Source organism: Zootoca vivipara, chromosome 1 (assembly GCF_963506605.1).
Source record: "Zootoca vivipara chromosome 1, rZooViv1.1, whole genome shotgun sequence".
Taxonomy (NCBI): Eukaryota; Metazoa; Chordata; class Lepidosauria; order Squamata; family Lacertidae; genus Zootoca; species Zootoca vivipara.
Window position 1 is genome coordinate 34883735 of NC_083276.1, and position 23719 is coordinate 34907453.

Here is a 23719-nt window from a genome sequence, read left to right on the forward strand (position 1 = left end):
ATCTCTGTCCCCCACGCCCACGCCATCCTGACTTAGCCCACTGGTTTCTTGACACAGTGACTCAAGCAGCTTCCACCAGTCCTACTTGGAGTAAGCAAACACACAAGCATTGTAAGCACATTTGAAGAAGGCAGAGCTAACCCATCTATAGCTGTGTCTCATTCTTCAACACAATGCAAAGGAAGGATTTCACAGAGTTGATCAGTCCCATTTCTTTGTTTTCCTCCTATAGCTTCCGTCTGTCTCTGTCTCTCTCCACGGATGGTGGTGAAGAAAACCTGGGTGTGATCATTAGTTCCTTTTCCCACTCTGGTCTTGCATTTGGGGTATGTTTTCCCCTTAGTACCCCAGACTACATTAACAAGTGAAAGCATCAGGGAGATGGAGGCAGTTGTCTGCATTGTAGCTAAGTTGTACCTATTCAAGTAGGTGGTTTCCCGGCAGGCTTTTGGTCAAAAGCATCAAGACTCTTCAGCTTAATCAGGGAGACGAAGAGAATTTGCTTACAGCTCACAAGCTAGTGGATGAAACAGGATCAGTAGTCTATATTTCAGAAGTGTTTGATTACATGATGAGATAGGTTGGAGCCTCAAAGGTAGGGTACATGGAGGACCCTAGAAAAATGTTTATATACTTTCCATGGTACTCTGAAAGTGTTACAAGTTCACTTTCTACATGTCCTGGTCATGGTCCTTTCAAAGACCATGGTCCTTTAAAACCCCAGAGGTTGGCCTCAAGAAGCCAACAGATAGAAGATAACGTTCACTGTGTTCTGCCCTTGCTATTCAAGTTTCTTTGAGAGCCTCAATATGCTCTAGATGAGCTATCTTGTCAACTAAGTAGTTCAAAGCTCTGCATCCCCTGACAACCATTACACCCAATCTACATAAAATAATTCCCCGCAGATGATAATAATAATAATAATAATAATAATAATAATAATATTTATATCCCACCCATCTGGCTGGGTTTCTCCAACTACTCTGGGCACCTTCTAACAAACTATTAAAATGAAATATTCTATTAAACATTAAAAGCTTCCCTAAACAGGGCTGCCTTCAGATGTCTTCTAAAAGTCTTCTAAATACATCTTCAAACTTCATTTTAGTTTTCTTCAAAAGGTTTTTACATCCACATACAATCTGGAACCCTCTATGGAGGTGAAAAGTTTCTGGTTAGACCAAGCTTAAGGAAACAGTCCCCAAAGGTACTAAATCATCTATCTGATCATCACATCTTTTCTGCCAATCTATTCATCTTCAGTCTCAGTTCAATCCCTCCTGGCCCAGGTACAAGTTTCCCTTCCAGGAAGGTCCTGGCAGAGATCAGAAGATAACCTATTGAGGGCTCCCCCCCCCACACTTTAAAATTAGGGGAGGAATCACCCAAGTTCAGTGAACAATGGAGGCTTTTCACTATAGATGCTAGAGTTCTGCAATTTAGGCAAATATGGTTGCTTTTGTACATAGTCAAAGCATGCCTGTCTATTTTATAAAGCATTTCCCAGCCTGCCTTATTAATTTTGTTTGATGAAAAAGAGAGACACAGATATATTATTAAAGAGACTATTTATTTCACCAGCTGGATTACAGGCGACACAATGAGAATATTTGTTATTTTAAAAACTTTAAGCAGTAACTAATAAACCTTTCACAGGTAGATAGTAAAGGTGTGGCACTTGCTTCCTTCAGTTGTCCTTTTGCATGAAAAGGTTCAGTTCAGCCCATTTGGAATGTTGCAAAACTAGCCTTTGAATCCTCAGAGTTCATTGTTCCTTCTTTCTGTTTTGAAGAATTCTGGCATAGTCTTCCTAGCTTTCAGCCATTTTGTCAAGAACAAGAAGAGGTGCGAGAATTCTGGTCTTATTGGTTTCTACAATGCAACCATTTAATACCATTTCATCCAAAATTATGTGCACTCTGTCCAATTTGAACATGATCTGTGTACATATAAAGTTAAGGAATTTCTTTTGGAATAAGCAGGACTAAACTGGAAAATGCCAGAACTCAAATTTGCTTAACAGATGAACTTTCTAATGAGTTTTTCAGCAACTGCAAAAATTTTAACATTGTGAAAAATTTTAACATTGTGACTCCAGTTTCACAAAAGAATATGCAGTTATTGTGTATAATAGTATGTAAATTAAAAGAGCTGTAGAAAAGAGAAACAGCAGAAGTAGCAAATGATATTGGTTAACACCAATCTTATTCTAATGGTTATCAGCCTATTGTTACTTGCACTAAGAGAGCCAATCCAGAATAATTGTGTAAAGTTTCACTGAAAAGCTTGATTTTCAAATTAATTTTTAAAGTGCTTCGATATGTTTAGCAGTTGCTTAGCAAAGTGACCATTCAGAACACAAGGGAAATAATGGTTAACAAATTCTGCTAAGGCAAATCAGTGGCAAAAAAATCAGTCTCACGCTTCACCAAAATGTTCCTGGGAATTGTAGTCTGAGGGAAGTCACCCTGGACAGAGATCCCTAGTCCCCTATTTCCCCCATAGTAGTGCAATTATATGTGTAAATGAGGTGTAATCAGTGCTGAAAGGACATTCTTCCTCTGCTTAAGTGCTCAAATGAAACATTTGTGTATCCAGCTATCAGTCCCTCACTGTTCCAGACATGCCTTAACTCGCAAACAGCTGTACTGAGAAAACATCACAATTGCTTGAAAAAACCCTTCCTATCTTTTGCTTGACCTGCTGAAGGTGTGTTCTTACTGTGTTAAAGTATTTACCACATATGGTGGAAATATGGGTGCACTGAGATGTAAGAATCCATACCAGCCTTTCCCAACCTGGTGCCCGCCAGATCTTTTTGACTAGAACTTTTGGACTACAACTCCCATCAGCCCCAGCCAGAACAGCTGTGTAATCAAATTTAAAAGAGGTCCACAGAGATCTAACATTTCAATACTACTAACTTAGCCAGCAAACAGCTAGAACACGTTCCGTATTAATTGCAGCACCTGAAAACAAAATGAAGCCCCTGTACGAAGAGTAAAGAATCTCAACATTTGCTTCCTTGGTTCAGGATCAGATGAGACATGCATTCCATCTTACTGTCAAGTGTTTTTAATAAGTTTCTACAGAGATAACTGGAGGTTGGTATTATGACTGGAAGCCCAAAGAGGCTTCTTTTCTCCCCCAGTGAGATATGAGCTGCCCCACCCTGTTGGGCAGCATTCCACAACTAGCTACTCTTCATTCCACCAACAAGTACTTCATCTGCTATTGGGAATCAAGTGACTGCAGCTCATAGTCGGTCCCTCCCCACTCAGGCTGTTCCTTCCTCATCTGCCTGAGTTGCTCTTGCCAAAGGTGCAGGGAAAGTTGCTTGGCTCCTTTAGGCACGCTGGGTCCTCTTGCGAAAGCCTTGCAGCTAAACGAGGCCACTCCTTTGCAGACAGCATCGGTCCAACGCCCAACCCTCCCTTAAAAATGAATCAGAATCTAAAGGGCTTGCTTATCTTTTTTAAAATGAAATTTTACCAAATCATTCAGAGAGTAAACCATGAATTTTCACATCAGGATTATACTGCAGTCATATACTGAAAGAATATTAATTGGCTATATATGCGACAAACCCGTACAGCACTGTTTGCTAATCTTTTGGGGAAACCAATATAATAAATATTACTACTTCCTTTTTATAGATGGGAACTTTAGGCTGCAATGCTCAGTTCAGTTGGGCTAAACTGAGTGGCAGAGCCACTACCATATCTGAAGCCTACTTGCTTGCCCTGAGGGGAAGGTGGAAGGGGGGAATGTGGTGATTTGAGCATTTCAGCTGCACTAGCTCTAGTTGAGAGGCCCAGATCAGGCCCAATGCTAGTACAGTGTACGCTCGGGTTGCGAACGTGATCCTGCGCACACACGGGTTGCAACTCGGCGCTTCTGCGCATGTGCGTGCGCTGAAACCCGGAAGTAACCCCTTCCAGTATTTCTGGGTTCGGCGCAGAGCGCAACCTGAAAAAATGCAACCTGAAGCAGCTGTAACCCGAGGTATGACTGTAGCTTAGTTGGCCTAACTCCACCCTTGGGATTCTAAATCTCAGTGATCTGAGGTTAAGATATATCCCTAAACATGTAACTGTATATTAATTAATTAACTAACACTCCTGTCCCATTCATTCTCCAAAGAGCGCAGGTCTATATTATCTTACCCCTTCCCATTTTATCCTTACAACAATCCAGTGAGGTAGGTTAGGCTGAAAGAGAGTGACTGGCTCAGGGCTACCCAGCAAAATTTATGCTGAGCATGAACTTGAACATGCATCTTCCTTGGTAACTACAGTGGTACCTCTACTTATGAATTTAATGCGTTCCGAACGCACATTCGTAAGTCGAAAAAAATTGTAAGTCAAATCCCATAGGAATGCATTGGGAGAAAAAAATTCGTAAGTCGAAGCAACCCTATCTAAAAATTCGTAAGTAGAAAAAATCCTATCTAAACCACATCCAAGATGGCGAACGGAGCTCCATTCGTAAGTAGAAACATTCGTAAGTAGAGGTACCACTGTACAGCTGGTCACTAAACAGTTTGTGTATTTACCATTGAAGGCACAGGCTGTAACTTATACATGGTTAAAAAAGAAAGAAAGACACAGGATTGCATAAAATGGGTCCTAAACATATAAGGGTGTTTGCTTGTTAATACTGTATCTGTTCTAAATTTCTATGTTCAATCTGGAACTTCATGGTACTGAACTATATTATGTGAAGGTACTATGGAATATTTGAAGGCTCCACCTTCTTTCTCTCACACACCTAAGACAGCTGAGGAATGGAAGAGAGAAAAGTTTGAGTTCACCAAGAGGAGAGAAGAACAGGGAGGGGGGAAGGGGGGTTGAAACAATGTTTGAGTATGCCAAGAAGGCCATTGGAAAAGACTCTGTTTCGTTACCTTCTATGTTGCACCCACCTGGTTAAAACTGGGGTTGGGTTTTTTTTTATTAAAAAACCCTCAATGTAGCTTATCCATCCCTGCTACATTCAAACCTCTACAATTTTTTGGAAACTGCCATTTCCCTCTCAGTGTTTCTCCATCCTTGCTTTACTCAAACTTCTGCCATTGTTTTAAAACAGTTTCCCCTCTCAGTGCAGAAAGATCCTTCCTCCTCGTTCACAAAGGCCTCCGCTTAACCTCTCAAAGTCATTTCCGTCCTTTTTCTTCCTGCCCCTCCCTCCCCCCCCCCCTGGCCTTTAGAACCTTAGGAAATAGGCAAGGAATACTGCACAGTGGTGGACTAGTGCAAATACAGTATAGACAGAAGAGAAATTGCGAAACTGCTATAATTTTAGTAGAACTACTTTACATCTCAGTACAGAAGGGAAGACTGTGACCAGGTGACCTATCTCTGCTGTCCTATTGCTCAATGTTTATGACCAACTTCAAGGCCTCCACGTTTCCTTCTTAAGGTTATTTATCTTTATACAAAACTCTGAACTGCTCTTCAAATAGAGGGCACCTTCAGCTAATAAATGTAGGCTATATGAACATGCTTTGAAATATATTTTATTCAAACACAAGGCTGAAATATAATTTGGCGATGTATCTACTTACCACTGATGATTTCTATACCTAGTATTTTCTCAAGTTTCATACAGCCAGATGTCTCACCCCAAGACAAACAGTTTTTGGCTCAGTGATTGGCATAGCTATTTCAGTTGCTAAATATATTTGCTTCCATTAGCATATGCCTCAAAAATACCTTTGCCTTATTAGCGAATGCCTCAAAAAATGCCTGTGTTTTATTAGAAGCATTGTGCATTGATGTGATTTAATGCTTGGGCATTAAGTTGGTTTTGGCAAATATTTTCTTACCAAAGCTTTTGGTCTTTTAAGTGTTGATGGACCGCAACTGAAAAGTGGCAAGTCTTTAGCTCAAAGGTGAGGAAACTGTGTCCTGCAGTAGGACCCCCACCCCTCCAAGATTGGTGGCAAGACCAGTGATGCTACTGCTATGAGATCTTAGGTCTTAGCACACATAAATGAGTGCTCTGACCTCCCAGCAATGGTGGCACATGTGAGGCTGTAGGGCTGGCCCTGAACCCAGGGCTCCGCTAACCTTGCCACTGTCACTGTGGGAATGCCCACGGACTGCATCTCCCTGTACGAGGCATCACTATTGGACTTTATTTTCTTTAAGTAATGTTGTGAAAGTTGCATGTCACCCCCAGTCTCTGCCTAGCAGTAGCAATATTCCAGGGGGTTCCAGGGTTCTGTTTCTGTTGGGAAAATCAAAGCACAATGGAAGCTAGTGTCTTTAAGATATATTGGTTTATTGTACACCTGCTTACACCTTCAATGGAGGGAGTGCCTGTGTGTTAGCTAAATTCAGTAACTTATCCTGAAAATGGATATGCTCTTCTTAAATGCTTTTATGTAATGTAATGCACAGCCCCAACCTATGTTTCTTTACGTAGATGTCAGTCCAGCTGTGCTCAAAGAGCCATACTTACAAGTACATGTGCATGGGAGTGCAACCTAGGCAGCAATTCATGCTTACTTTCATGTGAAAAACTGCTCTCTTGTTCCTTACCCAGAATTACAGGCATTAAAAAATAAAGTACTCCCACTCCAGATCCGTTTTGCCACACCAAACTTGATGTGATAACTTTTAACTGTTGCTTTTGTAATCTTTTTAATGACTCATCTCTCCCAGATATCAGCACCTACTGCAGTTGTTTTAAGGAGCTTAATACAATTCCACCCACTTCTCCATGCACATAGCTGAGACTTGTCAAATACACCAGCATGCTAAGTAGCAAAACTTGAGATTTTAATTTAAGGGGGGGGTGAGGGATTGCTTAAATTCTAGCTATTTCCGCAAAGATGTATTTTTTATTTTATTTTGCTATATTGCAGTTACAATATTGAAAACATTTTGCTTCATGTGGACTCTTAATTAAGAGGATACTAATAAGCTTCCTTATTAGTATTCCTTATGAGAGTCCCATGGACTGCAAGAAGATCAAATCTATCCATTCTGAAGGAAATGAGCCCTGAGTGCTCACTGGAAGGACAGATCGTGGAGCTGAGGCTCCAATACTTTGGCCACCTCATACGAAGAGAAGACTCCCTGGAAAAGACCCTGATGCTGGGAAAGATGGAGGGCACAAGGAGAAGGGGACAGCAGAACGAGATGGTTGGACAGTGTTCTCGAAGCCACCAACATGAGTCTGACCAAATTGCGAAAGGCAGTGGAAGATAGGAGTGCCTGGTGTGCTCTGGTCCATGGGGTCATGAAGAGTCAGACACAACTAAACAACAACAAAAAATAAGCTTCCTCTTTAAGTGGAATCCTGAATCAAATGTAATGGAGCCTCCCTTTCATTGCAAAATTTCCTTCCCTAAGATTAGATTAAGAGTCCCATTCTCTACCAACTGAGCTAATCATACAATTATTTAGCATGCAATTAGGAGTGTGTTTGTAATGTCACCCTTTAATTGTCTTACTTCCATCAACACAGGTGTTGTTGCTGTTGGTTTCTCAGGACCATCCACTTCTGATGCTACCCTCACTGATCTCCAATCCAAAAAGGATAGAGGTGAGAGAATCTGGGTTGGGAAACTGCCAGATCCTGAGCCCTGTTGATCTCATGCTGATGATGGTAGAAGGTGTCGGGACAGCTACAGGGAAACATAGTGTACCATTTCCGGGGCTGGCATATTTTTCACCCAGGGGTATGTTAGGGGATTCAAGTCTCACCTGGAATGTTCCCTTTTGTCCTCCTCAAATATTACAGATTTAGTTCCATTTTCCTTAAATAAGCAGGGCCGGATCATGGGACACACACACACCCATAACATCTCCAGCAGCATTGAGAGTATGACAGAAGATAATTCTCATAAGAAAAACCTGTCCCATCAGGCAGGAGAGAAAAAACTGAGGAGACTGAGCCTGCCTCCCAGAGTTCTTTGCTCTCCTGCCTCCGTCACATGGAGAGAGACGTTACCCAACCCATTTGGGTCATCAGTAACCGTCTCAAATCCTCTCCCACTACATTATGCCAGCAGAATCAATGAATGGATCTGATACTAAACACTGTGCTCAGCACAGGCAGGTTCGTGCAGAAGGAGATGGTCTTTCGGTTTAACATTAGCACCTGTAATGAGCAAGCAGACTGCATTAATTTGCATCCCTAGTCTTCTCCTGTATCTATTTACCCCATGTGCTGAAATCTCCGTTTGAGACTCTTGTCCAGATGCCTCTGCCATTGAAAGGCAGGTAGCAATCAGAGAAAGAGAGAGAGAGAGAGCCCTTTCAGTGGTAGGAGTAAATGCTTGGAGCTCAGTTCCTTTGAGGATAGAGCTCTTCCTTCGCCCAGCAACAGATTCTATCACAGCTACTGTGTTCATGCACTGAAATCTATTAAAGTAGCAAGTAGAGCAAGTAGAGCAAGGGGAAATATCCTACCTTTAAACAAAAAGTCTCCATTTCCCAGCATCCATTATCATATCACCACCCATATCACCAGCCTTTTAACAACTTACCTCCACACTGTCACTCTTCACATACTATTCACATACTTCAAACCATCCATCCTTATTTTATGGCTCATTCACCTCTGTTGAACATAGTTTAATCCAATTGTGGCAACATTTTGATTCCTACGAATGTCACACAGCCTGGCAGAGGCAGGAAGGAGCAGGAACATAAATAGAGAAAACTGAAAGGATACATCCAACTCACTCTAAAAAAGAAAAGGAAAAGGGACATTTCAGCAAGAGCAAAGGACTGTTGTTCCAGTTTCTGACCATTCTACATTATTGTACGTTATTATTAGTGTTTTTAAAGTTTATTTGTATATTGGTTTTTGGTCCAAGGGATTATCATGAAGCTTGTAAACATTCACTCATCCTTTGCATCCATTTTCAGTACTTTTTTTTATTGTAAAGCAGAGTTAGGGGACTACAACTTCTATCATCCCTGACCATTGGTAGGGTTGTCATACATCCGGAATTTCCTGGACACAGCAGGGATTCAGCCATTGGAAACAGTGTCCAGGCGGAAATCGTTGTGATGTCCAGGAAGATCCAGACGTATGGCAACCCATACAACTTTTGTGTCCGAATTTTCACTTTCTGAAATATGGCAACCCTACCTTTGGGCATCCTTGGCTGGGTCTGATGGGAGTTGGGGGGGTCTAAAAATGTCTGGAGGGTCAGGTTCCCCACACTGTTGTGAAGCAAGACCTATGGAATACTGTGATTTACTAGTTGTTCATGTTTTTTGCTATGCTTTGGATGAGGCAAAGATGCACAGCCCTAAATTATGGGAAATCCTACTGAGCAGCTCTCTTTTGTGTGGGAGCTTCCGCCAGATGCTGGTCTCACACTTTTAAAGCTACCTTTTGCAGGTATAAAGACTTTGATTGTATTCAGTGAAAGTGGGCAGCTGAATTGTTTTGCACTTCTGCCAAATTGCTGGAAGACACATAAGTCCTGGCTGTGTGTCATGACATTTCTGCTGGTGTGTTATGAGGCGATCCAGTGTTAAAAATAGCCATGGCATTCCTATTTGAACGTGTCTTTCTGCATGATGGGCATTATAATACACACACACGTGCATCTGCATTTTATGATCTTGATGGTTCAAGGCACTGGCTCTGCTTTTTATATACAGTTATATATTTTATATAGATATTTCTTTTCCTGACAGTGTTTGTATGGTTTTGTCATGGCCTTTGGCTAGTACAATAAAGCTTATTTTGATTTTTTTTACCATAATGCACACAGTGAAAGCCCTAACATGTGTATGTGAAGCTGCCACCCATTTAAGAAAGCACATTTCCTAAAAATCTGCTTGCCTTATTCTAAGCACTACCTCCTAATACTGTATCAGTTTTGTCTGAATTGTGATTATAACACAATCAACAGATGCTGCTACATCTCTTATTTCTGAATGATCATCTATTGGATGAAAGATGGAGTCTAAAGTACAATTTGCACCACCCCATGGAGACTGGCCTTGCTCAAAGCTGCTGATTTGTTCAGTCTAAAAGGGCTGAAAAGTGTGGTACATTGTATCATGCATGTTGCTATTTTAATTACATGTAACACCGAGAACAAATAAATGATATAACTAATTGGACTGTTAATTCCCAAGAGACGAGGTAGTGAAAGTACAATTAACATATAATATCTGCAGTATCTCAAGCTAGGATGCTAATGGAGGAGGAAAGAACAAACTGTGGGAAAGAAAAGAACATCTGTCCTTTACTAGAGAGATGATTTGTCATCTCAGTATTTTTAGATTTGTGAGTTTCAAAGATTCTTTCAAAGTGCTATATTTATCTAATGGCATATGCAGAGCTTACATTCAGATGTTGGACCGCTCCTGGTGTCCCAATAGAAGCATTCAAAAGTTGGGAGCAAGTTATCAAATCTCTCTTTTAGCTTTTGCTCAATTACTCCTCAATTTCCAAGGCAGCTACAAAGCTAGAATTCTATACATGTAGAATAATACAGACTTGAGCCACCTGTGTACTTGCTTAATACCCAATGTTGATGTCTTTTGATAAAAATAAATCCAAAGGTCAAATATCTGCACCCTTATCACGGTGCAAATGTTTCAGACTAACAGGTCTATGATATAATAAATCATATGAAGGCTTTCTTAAAAAAGGAGAAGAGTTTGTACAGTATTTGGTTCAATATCATACTTACCACTCTACTGAAATACTTGTCCAAAACCTCCACAAAATTATGAATGAGTTCATAGACAGCCATTTCATTCTGAAAATCAGTTGGAACATAAGAGAAACCAGTGATCTGTTAACTTTTCTACATACTTATAAAGCTCACAGTTGTGATTTTTGTTTTATGTTTTAGGAAACAAAACCAATAGTCTGATCCTCAGACCTTAAAATTCACTGCACCAGCAGTATAAATTCAAAAGAGTGTACCAGTGCAGCATTACAAACAACAACACACTGAATTTCACATCAGGTATACAGTAATTGCATGCAGACCATGCCAATACTGATGTTTGTGCTCAAAAGGGCCTGGACCCCATGACTGGCAGGGGGCACTGCTTGTTGTCCTGCTGGCAGGCATGGCTGGTTGTGTGATGACACAGGACAGGGCTTCCTCTGCAGTAGCACCTGTATTATGGAACACTTTCCCTAGAGGCATGGATGGTGGCAACCTAGCTAGCATTTTGCTGCCATGTTGAAACATACTTGATATTCTGGGCTTTTGGAAGAAGCCAGGAGGGACTGACCAAGACCTCAGGCGTATTTTATGCTGCTATGTTTTATTGATAATTGATATGATTGATTGTTGTGTTTCGCTGTCGTTTTATGTTGTACCATGATGTTTTATATTGTGCTTGAAAACTGTCCTTTGATCAATGTTATGTGATGAAAGGCAGTCCAGAAAGTTTATAAATACATACATGAATAAAATAATTTCTCAAGGGTGTTTCCTTTGTAAATAGGCCACTGGGCTATCGCTAATGGGTTGTGAGCAACAGGGTGTTTTTTTAGCTTATAGATTTTCCCTCAAAATAATAAATTCATATTACATGAGGAAAAAATATGGGCTGGCTTTTTAATGATAACATTGTAAGGGTGCTGTAAAATGTTTGCTTGCATGTGATGCACCAATCCAACGATAAACACCTATCTGGAAGCAACCTGGTCTCTTGTCAAGTCTTTATTTGCAGGGTCTTGCTTACAAAAGCTCATGACACCCTTCTTGTCTTTGAGGTGCCATAGAGTTCTTGGTTTTGCTGAGAGAGACTATGCTGTGTTTCCTTCATCTCTTATGATGCAACTACATTGTGGGAGAGCTAGATATTGCAGAGTGAAGGACACAATATAAGGAACTGGATCACATATGGAAACCAGAAAGAAACTGAAGCAATGGGCATATATCAAGTTCTGTATTTGTCTTTAGATCACAGATCAATATTTGTTTTTTCTTTATATAGGTAAGAAATAAACACATACCTCGGTTTCATTAATTCCAACCACTATGAAAAGAGCAGCATATTGCCTGTACACCAGCTTAAAATCTTTGTACTCAATAAAGGAACACTAAAAGAAAGACATAGATAAAATTTGATGGATGACACATTTTTGTAGATATTTTTTAGATATTTGTAGATTTTTTTTGTAGACAGTTTTTAGTTTATGCAGGCTAAGTAAGTTATTAAAGGGCAGAAAAATCGATGCCAATATTGTTTATATTTACCAGTTCTAAAAATGCTCTCTTTACATATAAAACAAGGATGGGTGGAGGTTTGTTCTCTACTTGTAAAACAGCCCACTGGCATGTGTTTTGCGTGTAATAAAACCAGCCCCCCCTTCTTGTACTCCGTTGCTTTAAGTAGTTTCTCCCAGCCCAGGTCTTTCATTGGAGCTCAACTGAGAGAAAACTGCTTAAAACAAAGGAGGGCCAGTAAACTTGAGCTCCCCTTGCTTAACATCATCTGTTCCTCACATGCTTTCCCACCCCTTGTTTTTAAGTAAACAGCAAATCACTCACACACCACTATCACATCCAGCTTCATCCTTAAAAGAACCTGAGCTGACTCAAAGTCAGTGTCATAGCCTTTGCTAGGATCTTGAAACTATCCCGGTGCCTAGAGTACAGTGGTACCTTGTGCTACATACTTAATCCGTTCCGGAGGTCCGTTCGTAACCGGAAGCTGCTCGTAACATGAGGCGTGCTTTCGCTAATGGCGCCTCCCGCTGCTGCCGTGCTGCCAGAGCGTGATTTCCGCTCGCGCCCTGGGGCAAAGTTTGCAACAAGGGGCATCTACTTCCGGGTTAGCGGAGCGCATAACCCGAAGCATTCGTAAGGGGGATAGTACGTAACACAAGGTACCACTGTACACACACCCAAAGTCGTATTATCATAAAAGAAAATGTAAGCGCTTTGGTTTATAAAGTATTCCACTGTCTTGCTGAATTGGAAAGGGTTTCAAAATTATTTTCTTTCTGTTACCTTAGCAACAGTTTGCAGATGAAGGAAGGATTGGCTAACAAGAAAAAAGATGGTTTTCTTGACAGAGCACATATCTCTATATGGAGTGGACCTGTATGAATTAACATATTAGATCATTTATTGGCAGTGCTATTTTTCTAGGAAAAGAGGTGCTGGAACTCACCATAAACATCTCCCTCATTTTCTTAGAATGGCAATGGTGCCCACCTGAGAGGTGCCAGGACTGAGTTCCTATGAGTTCTCCCTGAAAAAGGGCCCCCAGATGTTGTTAGACTACAACTCCCATCGCCCCTAGCCAGCAGGGGCAGCGGTGAGGGATGGGAGTTGTAGTCCAAAAACAATATGGGCACAAATAGCACTTAACATGCAGCATTCAAGGGTTAATTTTTAAACAACATAAATTGGTGGGAGAGTGCCATTTAAAAAGCAAAGGGGTTGTACAGGCAAGGGATGCTGAACCATCTTCACCGCTGCCCCAGTCCATCTTCCTGAGGTCATTTCCCCCCCAGCCAAGCTCTGATGTTGGAAGTTGGGACAAAAGTGGCTGTGGGGAAGAGCAGAGATTAGGTGGAGATTCCAGCATCCTGTGCGCACACACCTTTTGCATGCCGAATCCCATTCAAACACACACACTCGTGTTATACACATAATGTACCCCTGCTGTGAACTTGGTGAAGGCCCAAGTTCAAAGTCATAGGGTCTGCCCCAATCAGATTGTTTGACCCTAAAATGTCTACATAAAAATACATACTTGCTCCTTTGAACGGGAAAGGCAATGCTTGATTACTTCAGCTTCTAGTATCGTCCGTGTATGAAGGTCCATGTATTCATAATATCGAGAGAGTCTTGTTTGCCCTTGCTTGTTCACCATAAGAAAAAACTTGATCATGATTCGTTGTCTGTTCTTTCAAGGCTAGATGGTCAAAACTGAAATTCAGATTAAATAAAACTGTAAGGAAATTAACAGCTTCATCTTTTGAATTGGCACTGGGTTAAGGACAACCTTTTCTAGGCTATGACTATGGGTTCAGGTGAATGAGGCTTCTAAAGCCACATAAAACATTTCCAGCCAACTGCCTGTAGGTGATCCATGCTGGGATGAAGCTTTAGATGTGCTCTCCTCAACATTTGCTACAAAATGCTTTACTAGCATATAAAGTATAAGCAGACATTTCCCAGAACGAAACCCGTCCCACTCTGCAAATTCCAGCAAGGAGATATGTTTAGCAGGCATGTGGGAGGAAATGCATAGCTAGTTACTGTGGAAAAATAGTGTTATGCAGAAAATTGAAAAGCTTGAAATTAGAATTGTGGGCATTTGCCCACCCCCCTTCTGCATTAATGTGCCAACCACCAAAAGATAGGGAGGGGAGAGCAAGGGTGCATTTATTCTGAAGCCTATTATAATGGCAAATTATAGTATCGGGCTATTTTTATAATATATTGCCATTGATTCTAGATGTGTTCTTCAGCATTTCTTAACCCCAAGCATATAAAGCTCATAAAGATAAAAGGCAGAAATTGGTAATACCCTATCTATCTCACATGTGTCTATCTCACATGGTCTAATCCTCACTCAGTGATTAAGTTCACTATGTGGTTTTGGGAAAACCACTCTATCTCAACCTAACCTGCCTCACAGAGTGACGCCCCTCTTACCCCTACCTGGGTGGGGGAGTTAACAAGCAACTTTTAAAAAGTGAAGGGTCCAAGAAGCCACACATCTATGCTTTTCGCCAATTCCAGACTACACTGGAACCTAGTGTGATCCATGCCATCAGCCAAGCTTTGCAAAAATACCTTTATGAAGGCTGAAATTAGCCAAGCACAGAACTACTCCAGAGTCACTTTCATGACCCACTTATGAAATAATCACGAGGCATTATCCTGTTAATTTTGCAGAGCAAATTTCATCATCTACCTACCACCCAGACACTATCAAGCTATGTTTTGACATGTCATGTTTTGGGCCAGTCCCTCGCCTAGTTCAAGCAAGCAAAATGAACTACCGGTACTGTTCCCACACCACCCATCTCTAGGCACTCCTTCACAGCAGCAACCTCAGTATCAACCAGCAGCAGTGCATCTATTGCTCGCAATGTGGTGAACAAGCCTCTCATTTGTTCCAGGAAATCCAAACTGAATTGCTCCCGTGAATACCCTTTTAGCATGAGTAATTGTTGCAAAACTCAGTCTGTAGACAGGTGTGATGGTTTCATTTCTCCAGCCCTGGTTAAGATGATAAGTCATCAGCCGTACCTATGTTAAAGCAATAATAACAAATGGCTGCTAGCATTTTTATAACTCAGTGTATTGCTCTGCTTTCCTTTGGACCACATCATTGAGGCCGAGAGGGGGGCCTTGTAATCTGGCCTCAATGATGTAGTCCAAAGGAAAGCAGAGCAATACATTTGGTACCATCCTGGTTGCAGGAGTTGCCAGGAGGAGGCATACAAAGCACCACCCAACCATCTTAGGGACTCCACTCCAGGTTTCTGTAGGGTTCACTCCTTAGCCTTTTCTTCTCCTGAAGGAGCGTCTCCACCCCCATCATTCTGCCCGGACACCAGGGTCCAGCGCCGAGGGCTTTCTGGCGGTTCCCTCACTGTGAGAAGCGAAGTTACAGGAAACCAGGCAGAGGGCCTTCTTGGTAGTGGCGCCCGCCCTGTGGAACGCCCTCCCATCAGATGTTAAAGAAATACACAACTGTCTGACTTTTAGAAGACATCTGAAGGCAGCCCTGTTTAGTGAAGCTTTTAATATTTGATGAATTATTGTATTTTGATATTTTGTTGGAAGCCGTCCAGAGTGGCTGGGGAAACCCAGCCTGATGGCCGGGGTATAAATAAAACATTAATTATTATTATTATCACCATCACAATGCAGCGGAGGTTTGGGGTCAGTGTTTCCTTCGCTATATGGGCTACCTTCCCGGGTTGTCGAGCCTCATCTGCCCTTCACTTCCCTCTATAGCACATGCAGAAACTCACTTCTTGACCATTGGACCCACCATTGGTCTTGTCCACTCAATCTGCTGGAACCTGTCTTTGCATGCAGGGTAGGTCCCTAACACCCCAAGGGTTTGAGACCGATCAGCTACCCTCACCTGGTTTAGTCAGCCAGTTGAAGCTATTCCCGGGTGTGGCCACTGCCATATTTTGACAGCTTCTAGGAGCCACAGATGAGAGCTGAATGCAGGGTGGGGACCAAAGGTGGACATACTACCCCAAAAGGAGCACAACATGTCTCCCACGAGATGTACTACGCCTCCTCAAACACCCCATCTGGTAAATATAATTTCACTATACCATTGACTTGTTCGAGGATTGTCCGAAACAGCTTTATTTAATAGGCTTTCTCTCTACTTTCCCAGACCCTAGAGAGGCTCAAACCCAGTTTTATTTGTAGTTATCAAACTACCCAGAGCAATTGGATTGGGGTTAATGCCACAGTAAAATAAATCAACTATGATTATGTACTGGACAGAGGCAGAAGGGTCCATTCCTATTTGTTTCAAATTGAAAATACAGTCATACCTTGGATCCCGAATGACCTGGAACTCAGACGTTTTGGCTCTTGAATGCAGCAAACCCAGAAGTGATCGTTCCGGTTTGCGAACGTTCTTTAGGAACGCAAACGTCCGACAGGGCTTCTGCGGCTTGGGGTTGGCTGCAGGAACTTCCTGCAGTCAATCAGAAGCCCTGCTTTGTTTTTTGAATGTTTTGGAAGTCAAATGGACTTCCGAAACGTATTCCGTTCGACTTCCAAGGTACGATTGTACTGGTGAGAGAACCAACCTGTAATATTTCCCACTGCATTTGCATTATACATAGTAACTATAGCCACCATAGTCTGATTCACTGCTGGCTCTGCTCTGAAGTACAGTATTTTACACTCTCTCATTTGCTTAATGCTTGATTTTATTTATAGATGGATGCTGAATTTCCTCATGGGAAACTTCTTGCTATGAAACACAGCCACTGTGTAAAATAATTATATTATTATAATTTATAGATATAGGCATATGTCTTTATGCCAAATGCAAAGCTCAGCTAGCTCTTAAATATGGAGCTGTTTAAGAGAATATTTAGGCTATATACAGATCACAGGAGGTACTCTTTCCTCATAAGCTGACAATAACTTTCACTCCCATGTCGGGAGAGTACTCTTAAAAGCTCACAAACGGGCTTGTGGCTATTGTTAATGGATTTATTTAGATACAACACCATTCTAAGGAGACAAAAGAGTAATTGATTTGTGAGGCATTTTAAAACCTTAGGGTAGAGCAAAGATTCTCCAACTGTGGTCTGCTAACTCCATTTGGGTGGTCTACAGAAAAGGTTGCAGAACATGCCTATACTTGATCTATTTTTACGACAATTGAGTTAAAGGTTGTTTTGATCAAGGCCAGAGTTCTGAGCAGGATAACAAAGTCCAGACCTAAGGCCTGTGATTTTCATAGGAACTGGGTGCAGTCTACTTAACTTTTCTATTTTAAAAAAATACCTAACCCCTGATCCGTACTGGTGTTGGTTAGGATTCAACAGAAGTCTCCCTCCACTGTGAACCTGAAAGGGCGATGGAGTGCATACTGCTTTCTACCTGTGTTCCTGCTGGCAATAATCATATTTGGTCCTAAAGCTGGGTTTGAGGTGCAGAGCAGGACTGTGCCAACAGAGCTGCTGGTTCCAAAACCAGCCTGTTTACTAGTGAAGAACCTGATCTGAGCCCTGTGCTGTGCCAGGCTGCAGCTAGTGCAGCAAAAATGGGGGGGGGGGACTGCTACAACCCTCTGTCCTGGCTGCTCCATGCCCCAGTTAGGATTGGGAGAATCTGCCACTCTACTCCCCCGTTAGAATTGCTCTGCAAAATCTGTTTTCAGCACAACCAGGTTGATCAAGGAACATGTGAGATTACAATAAAGAAGCACATGTCTTTGAGCATGAGCTACATGCCTTTCCCTCTGTAATTATTGGGAAACAGCTTCCAGGTCAGACAGGATTACTTCCAGACAAATTTTTGCCCCAACACCTTAGTTTTGAATTAAGCACATAGTACACAGTCTCTGAGCACAAACACTGTGGCTCTGGTTATTGTAGTTATGAATTACAGATGAACTTCATCCTCCACATATTTACCTAATCCTTTTCAACACCACTAATTCTAATAATTACAACATTCTATGGAAATACATGCTATTAGTTAATTATGTGTTGTATAAGTACTTCCTTTTGTTTGTTTTAAACATGCTACCCATCAATTTGAATTAATTACTGCGTTATTTTTAACTTTGAGACTGTTCTGTTTCTCTTTTCACTCTCTCCATTCCCTAACATATTATAAACCTTATTGTGTCCTCATTATTCTCTCAATTATATACATGTGTAAGATTTAATAACAACAGCAAAATGCTGCGATGAGTGGGAACAATGTGTGTCTCCTCTTCCATAAAATTATAGGAGACGTATAAAAAGCATAAATTTTCTTATGTATCCTCAGGTTATGTGGTTTCAATTGAAGAATTGAAAAGTAAACAGAACAAACTCAAAAGGAAGCCCCAAGAGCTTCTAGCCCATAGAAGAGGCAAATAAAGATAGCATAATTAATGCACCTTAAAATATCAGTTAGGGTTATGAGAATATATTTTAATTAACCCACTACAAAATGGCATTGTAGAGTGTGATCCTCATAAATATTCAGGTGGAAATGATGAACTGCCATGTGCATGATGAGAATATCATTCCAAACCTTACTTCTAGGTTGATATTGATTAAATTATTGATACGGATTAAATTTTTGAATTTAATTATGCTTCTTTTTATGCTATGGGAATAAGGTTATAAAAAGATTCAGTCATGTAGGTGTGACACAACATAGTGTGTACACACTCAGAGGATGACCTCCAAACCATCCTAAATATCTTTTTTTAAATTTAATTTATTATTTATACCCCGCCCATCTGGCTGGGTTTCCCCAGCCACTCTGGGCGGCTTCCAACAGAAAAATAAAATAAAATAATTGATTAAACATTAAAAGCCTCCCTAAACGGCTGCCTTCAGATGTCCTCTAAGAGTCTGGTAGTTATTTTTCTTTTTGACATCTGGTGGGAGGGCGTTCCACAGGGCGGGTGCCACTACCGAGAAGGCCCCCTGCCTGGTTCCCTGTAACTTGGTTTCTCGCAGCAAGGGAACCGCCAGAAGGCCCTTGGCACTGGACCTCAGTGTCCGGGCAGAACGATGGAGGTGGAGACGCTCCTTCAGGTATACTGGACCGAGGCCGTTTAGGGCTTTAAACACTTTGAATTGTGCTCGGAAACGTACTGGGAACCAATGCAGGTCTTTCAAGACCGGTGTTATGTGGTCTCGGTGGCTGCTCCCAGTCACCAGTCTAGCTGCCGCATTCTGGATTAATTGTAGTTTCCGGGTCATCTTCAAATTTGTAGTTTCCGGGTCACCTTCTTTGAATAAGCATACGAAAAGCTTGCCGTATCACTCAACATCCAAAAAACCAAAGTTTTGCACTAACAAGCATAAAACAACCTCTCTGCAGTGCCACAAATCCAACTCAGTGGTGTAATGTTGGAAAGGGTAAATCATTTCTCCTACCTGGGCAGTTATCTTTCCACAAGATAACCTTCCACTGTGGAAGGGGGTGTGGATCCAGAATTGGGCTCCACAGTCACCTGTGGACACACCGTTAAGACAGTGTACTGTACATGGAAGACAATCTTACTTGGCTACGAGTGATTGCCAAAGAAGACGACACTCCAAATTAGCCACTTAAAGCCCTCCATGACTAGGGATCTAGGTGTAGACTGTTTCAAACCATGAGATCGGCAGAGGGGGGTTCTGCTTCTGGTCCTGCCAATAAACATGGTTTCTTGTGTTGGGACCTGGAAGAGGATACTCTCTGTAGCCGTGGCCCACCTTTGGAATTCCCTCCCCTTGGCAACAGGATGCCCTCAATATTAAGGGACTTCTTTGCCAAATGGTGAAGACACCTACTTTCTGAAGCCTTTGGGTCATGAAACTTGTGTCCATCCCTCCAGAATCTGGATCTCTGTGCTCTTAATGGAACTGAAACTGCATGTTATTTTTCAATTGTATTTTATGCAGTTTTATCAATATTTTTATATTGTAATTACTTTGAGCTCCTTATTCTCTGTTTATTCACTGTACAAAGAGAATCTAGAAAACAGCAACCAACTCACATTCCAGTGTTTTCTGTTCTCAATTTTTTTTGGAACTGTTTTTGGATTATAAAATGCAAGTTTAAAATGCATTTGCTGTGCTTAACTATCCAGGGTGTACTAGCAAAAACAATTTAGGCTTTTCAGGGACGCGTAGCCTTTCATTAATAACTCCCACTTTGTTGCTTATACTTTTATTACTTCCTAGTCAACATTAAGGGTATACTTCTAAATAAGTACTCTACTGGATCAGACCTAGACCTATCTAAGCTGTTGTATATATCCATCAACAAAGGCATAATGCCTCTAACAATAGACCTGGGCTGGGATAGGGCTGGGAATTCTAATCTGAGGAAATTGAAACAGGGCTTTATTCCAGTTTAGTTAATCCAGAACATTTATCTTTGTCTCTGCCCCACTGCTGGCCATGTAGCCCACAACAGAAAAAAGACCCCTATAGCCATGGTTTCATAACTGTAGCCTTAAAAGTCCAGTTATCTGTATCAAATTTACTTTGGAAGAAGAAAAAGCATTTCTTTTTTGATGTGACTTGCTAATTATTCGGTACTTAGGATGTGACAGAACACTTTAGTGCAATAGCTACTTTATTTAAAGAAACCCTACTTCGAAGTCCAAGTGCGTCAGCATCAGACTCCTGTATTTTAATTTCATACCTTCAATTAAACATTTTATTTTGTGAGTTGTTTACACTGTAGATGTAAAACACTCCTATATATAGCTTACATATTAGCTTGCTCCTTTTTAAGGATATGGTTTGCAAAGATGACTGAGTAGTTTACCAAAGGCTAAAGAAGGCATGTTCCCTAAGGCTCTGACTAACCTTGTTTTAAACATCCCTGTGATGGAGTTTCCCTCAAGGGATTGCTCAGAAAGCGCTCCCTCTCCTTCTACAGAGGTTAGCCTCTCTTAATTTAATCCCATACTCATAGTAGTAATTTGACACTGGTTTGCCGACTGCCAGTACTCTGGTTTCTATTTGCTGCCTTGCTACTTTGGGTGACAGAGTAATAATAACAACGGCAGTGGCAAAATCAGCACATGTTTCATGTCCTGGGGGAGGGAGGGTGTGTTGTGCGTGTGGTGGGAGAAACAGCCTCTTGTCCACCCCAAGGAGTCAGCTGTAGACATGTGAGGAATGCAACTGCAATGCCAAGAATCTTTTGCTGGCACAGCCCATCATCGGGGAGACCATTTTAAATGAGCTGAAAGAGCAACAAACAGTAGCAGCCAATGAAAAATTATAAACTTAGGAGAGATAGTAGCAAGAGACTGTTAAAATGGCAGGGACTTAAATATGGAATACACTCCTTTGCAATCTTTTAAAAACATACCGTACCATCAGGGAAAGGTAGTTTTCAAAATGGGTCACATAACCTTTTATTCCTCCATGTCTTTATCTCATGGAAGTGGGATGAAGAAGGGCCAGAGTTTGTGGTGCTGGGTAAAATGCCAATTTGGACATTCAGAATGAGTGGATGCTTTGTAGACTACCAGCGATTATTGTTGCTGTTTAAAATGCCAGGCAATATTTTTTTTTCCGACAAGAGGCTCATTTGATATAGGAAGCTTTCTTCTAAAAATGGAAAATGCACTCTTAGCATGGTCAGATAACTATTGAATTTATATATTCTTCACATGCTCCTGGCAGTTCCTCCTGAGCTAAATAAAGCCCTCTCTACAACTATCAACACTTTACACCATTGTGTAAACTGGCAAAAAGACTGAGATACCAAGGAATTTCCCAGTTCAAATGTCACATTTGCCAGGAACTCAGTAGGTTGCCTTAGGCAAGCCACACTCTCTCACCTCAACCGCCCAGATCGGCAACACGGGGAAACATTCTGACCTACCTTACAAGGTTGTCGTGAGGATGACACCTGGACAATGCACAGTGAACACGTGAAGTGCGAGTGTCATTCTCACTTTAAAAACAAAGAGCGACCATCTCTGCGGGCAGCTCTGGCTCTCCTGGCCATTGACAAGCGAGTTTTACCGAGGAGTTAAAAAGTCAGCCGCGGGAAACCGAATTAGGACTGAAGGAGCGAGATTCCCCCCCCCCCTCAGCGAACACCAAATACCACCCAGAGGAGCGCAAGAACCCCTACTTTCCTCTCTATAATTTCCTTCAGGCAGCGCCCGCGCATGCGTGCAGCAGGGCGACGCGGGTGCCGGAGCAAGGCGGGTGCCGTTTCCCAGCATGCCCCGCGTCCCTCCTCCTCTCCCCCCCCCCACCCCGTGGGTGGGTGAGCCGAGCTGCTGAGTGAATCTGTCCGGCTGATGATGGAGCTGAGACTGTAATGGCGGCCGGCGGCGGCGGCGGCGGCAGCAGCAGAGGCGGCGGCTGGAGCTCGGCGCTGCTCTGACACCCGGCTACCGCTCCGCATAGCCTTGACACCCCCGGGTCGGTCCCTCCCCACAAGCAGCGCCGCTCCAGACTCGGGACACAAGGCGGGAGGAGCAGCAGCAGGAAGAGCAGGCGGGGGAAGGAGGACTCCCCACAGACAATGGACGAACATCCCGGAGCCGGCGGCGGGATCATGGCAGGGCCCAGCCCGAGGCAGCAGCAGCAGCAGCAGCAAGGGCCGCTGCCGCCCGCCGGAGGGAACGCGAACTCCCAGCTGCTCAGCCAAGGCTGCGCGGGGCCCGGCGGCGGAGGCAACCTGCCGCCACAGCAGCAACCCCAAGGCCCGGCGGCGGCTCCGGAAGCGGTGGGCCCCGGCGGCGGCTCGGAGCTGTCCCGGCCTCAACACTACACCATCCCGGGGATCCTGCACTACATCCAGCACGAATGGGCCCGCTTCGAGATGGAGCGCGCGCACTGGGAGGTGGAAAGGGCCGAGCTCCAGGTGAGGATCCTGGATGGGCGGAGGGGACACACAAGCACAATGAGCGAGAACGGCTGACTTGAGGCAAGGAGGGTCTGTCCGTAACCGGGAAGGAAGGAAGGGAGCTGCGGCGGCGGCGTGGCTGAGGAGGGGGCGGACGACGCGGCGGCGGGGGAGGAGAAAGTTACCTGTCCGGCGCGGCGGCCGTCACTCGGCACGTTCCCCCGCTCGCGGCTCCTCGGGTTGGGCAGCCTTCCCCGGGGCAGCCATTTTGGTTTCTAGCATGGCGCCCGCCTGGGCCTGTCAGGCTAGTCAGGGGAGGGTTGCCGTCTCCCCCCGGCCCCGGATTTTAAGGCACCGACTCCGCAGCGCCCGCGCGCCCTGACAGCTGGGGCTCGAGGGCGGGGGGGGGCAGTGGCTTTCCCGCTCGGCGCGGCGGCTGCTGCTGCTGCCGGAGCCTCGGGACATTTCGGAGGCTTCTACGGCCTACCGGGAGGGCGAGTCGCATCATCTTTATAAGGACACGGTGATCTAAACCTACTCTTAGCCCCCGACCTTATTTATTTCCATCTGTTACCTTGGGAATACAAAGACGCGCACTTCCTTCTTGGCGAGGGACCCCGCCTTCTTTCTAGGAATAGGAGGCGTGTTCCCCCTTCAATCTCTGTTCAGTACCCACATGGGTGACACTACCACTAAAAATACATAAAAATGAAACGGAAA

General features: G+C 43.1%; 2 protein-coding genes across 5 annotated transcripts in view; one reads left to right on the plus strand and one right to left on the minus strand.

Moving 5' to 3' along the window:
• Nucleotides 1-910: 910 nt before the first annotated feature.
• On the minus strand, nt 911-23387 carry AP4S1 (adaptor related protein complex 4 subunit sigma 1). Of its 2 annotated transcripts, XM_035110131.2 has the most exons (6): nt 19282-22373; nt 13713-13888; nt 11962-12048; nt 10676-10744; nt 8689-8700; nt 911-1939 (listed from the first exon to the last, which is right to left on the minus strand). In XM_035110131.2, the coding sequence occupies exons 2-6, from the start codon at nt 13848-13850 to the stop codon at nt 1811-1813; spliced, it is 435 nt and encodes a 144-aa protein (XP_034966022.1). In that variant the 5' UTR covers nt 13851-13888; nt 19282-22373; the 3' UTR covers nt 911-1810. The 2 variants fall into 2 exon arrangements, with proteins under 2 accessions (XP_034966022.1, XP_060129111.1); XM_060273128.1 differs by lacking the exon at nt 19282-22373 and adding an exon at nt 23185-23387 and having other exon boundaries at nt 911-8700.
• Nucleotides 22422-23719, plus strand: part of STRN3 (striatin 3) — a 44961-nt gene continuing 43663 nt past the window's right edge. For 2 of the 3 annotated variants that reach the window (XM_035110071.2, XM_035110079.2), the window contains exon 1: nt 22423-23017. In XM_035110071.2, coding sequence (XP_034965962.1) covers nt 22676-23017 — 342 coding nt within the window. In that variant the 5' untranslated portion in view covers nt 22423-22675. Of the gene's footprint in view, nt 23018-23719 lie in introns of all 3 variants that reach the window. The other variant, XM_035110062.2, reaches the window with a different exon arrangement.

Excerpts from the sequence above, each read along its gene's own strand:
- AP4S1 (XM_035110131.2), bottom strand. The coding sequence starts at position 13,850 with ATGATCAAGTTTTTTCTTATGGTGAACAAGCAAGGGCAAACAAGACTC. Across the intron at positions 12,049-13,712 it reads TTTCCCGTTCAAAGGAGCAA|TGTTCCTTTATTGAGTACAA; the intron begins GTATGTATTTTT and ends TCTTTCTTTTAG. Across the intron at positions 10,745-11,961 it reads TTGGAATTAATGAAACCGAG|AATGAAATGGCTGTCTATGA; the intron begins GTATGTGTTTAT and ends ACTGATTTTCAG.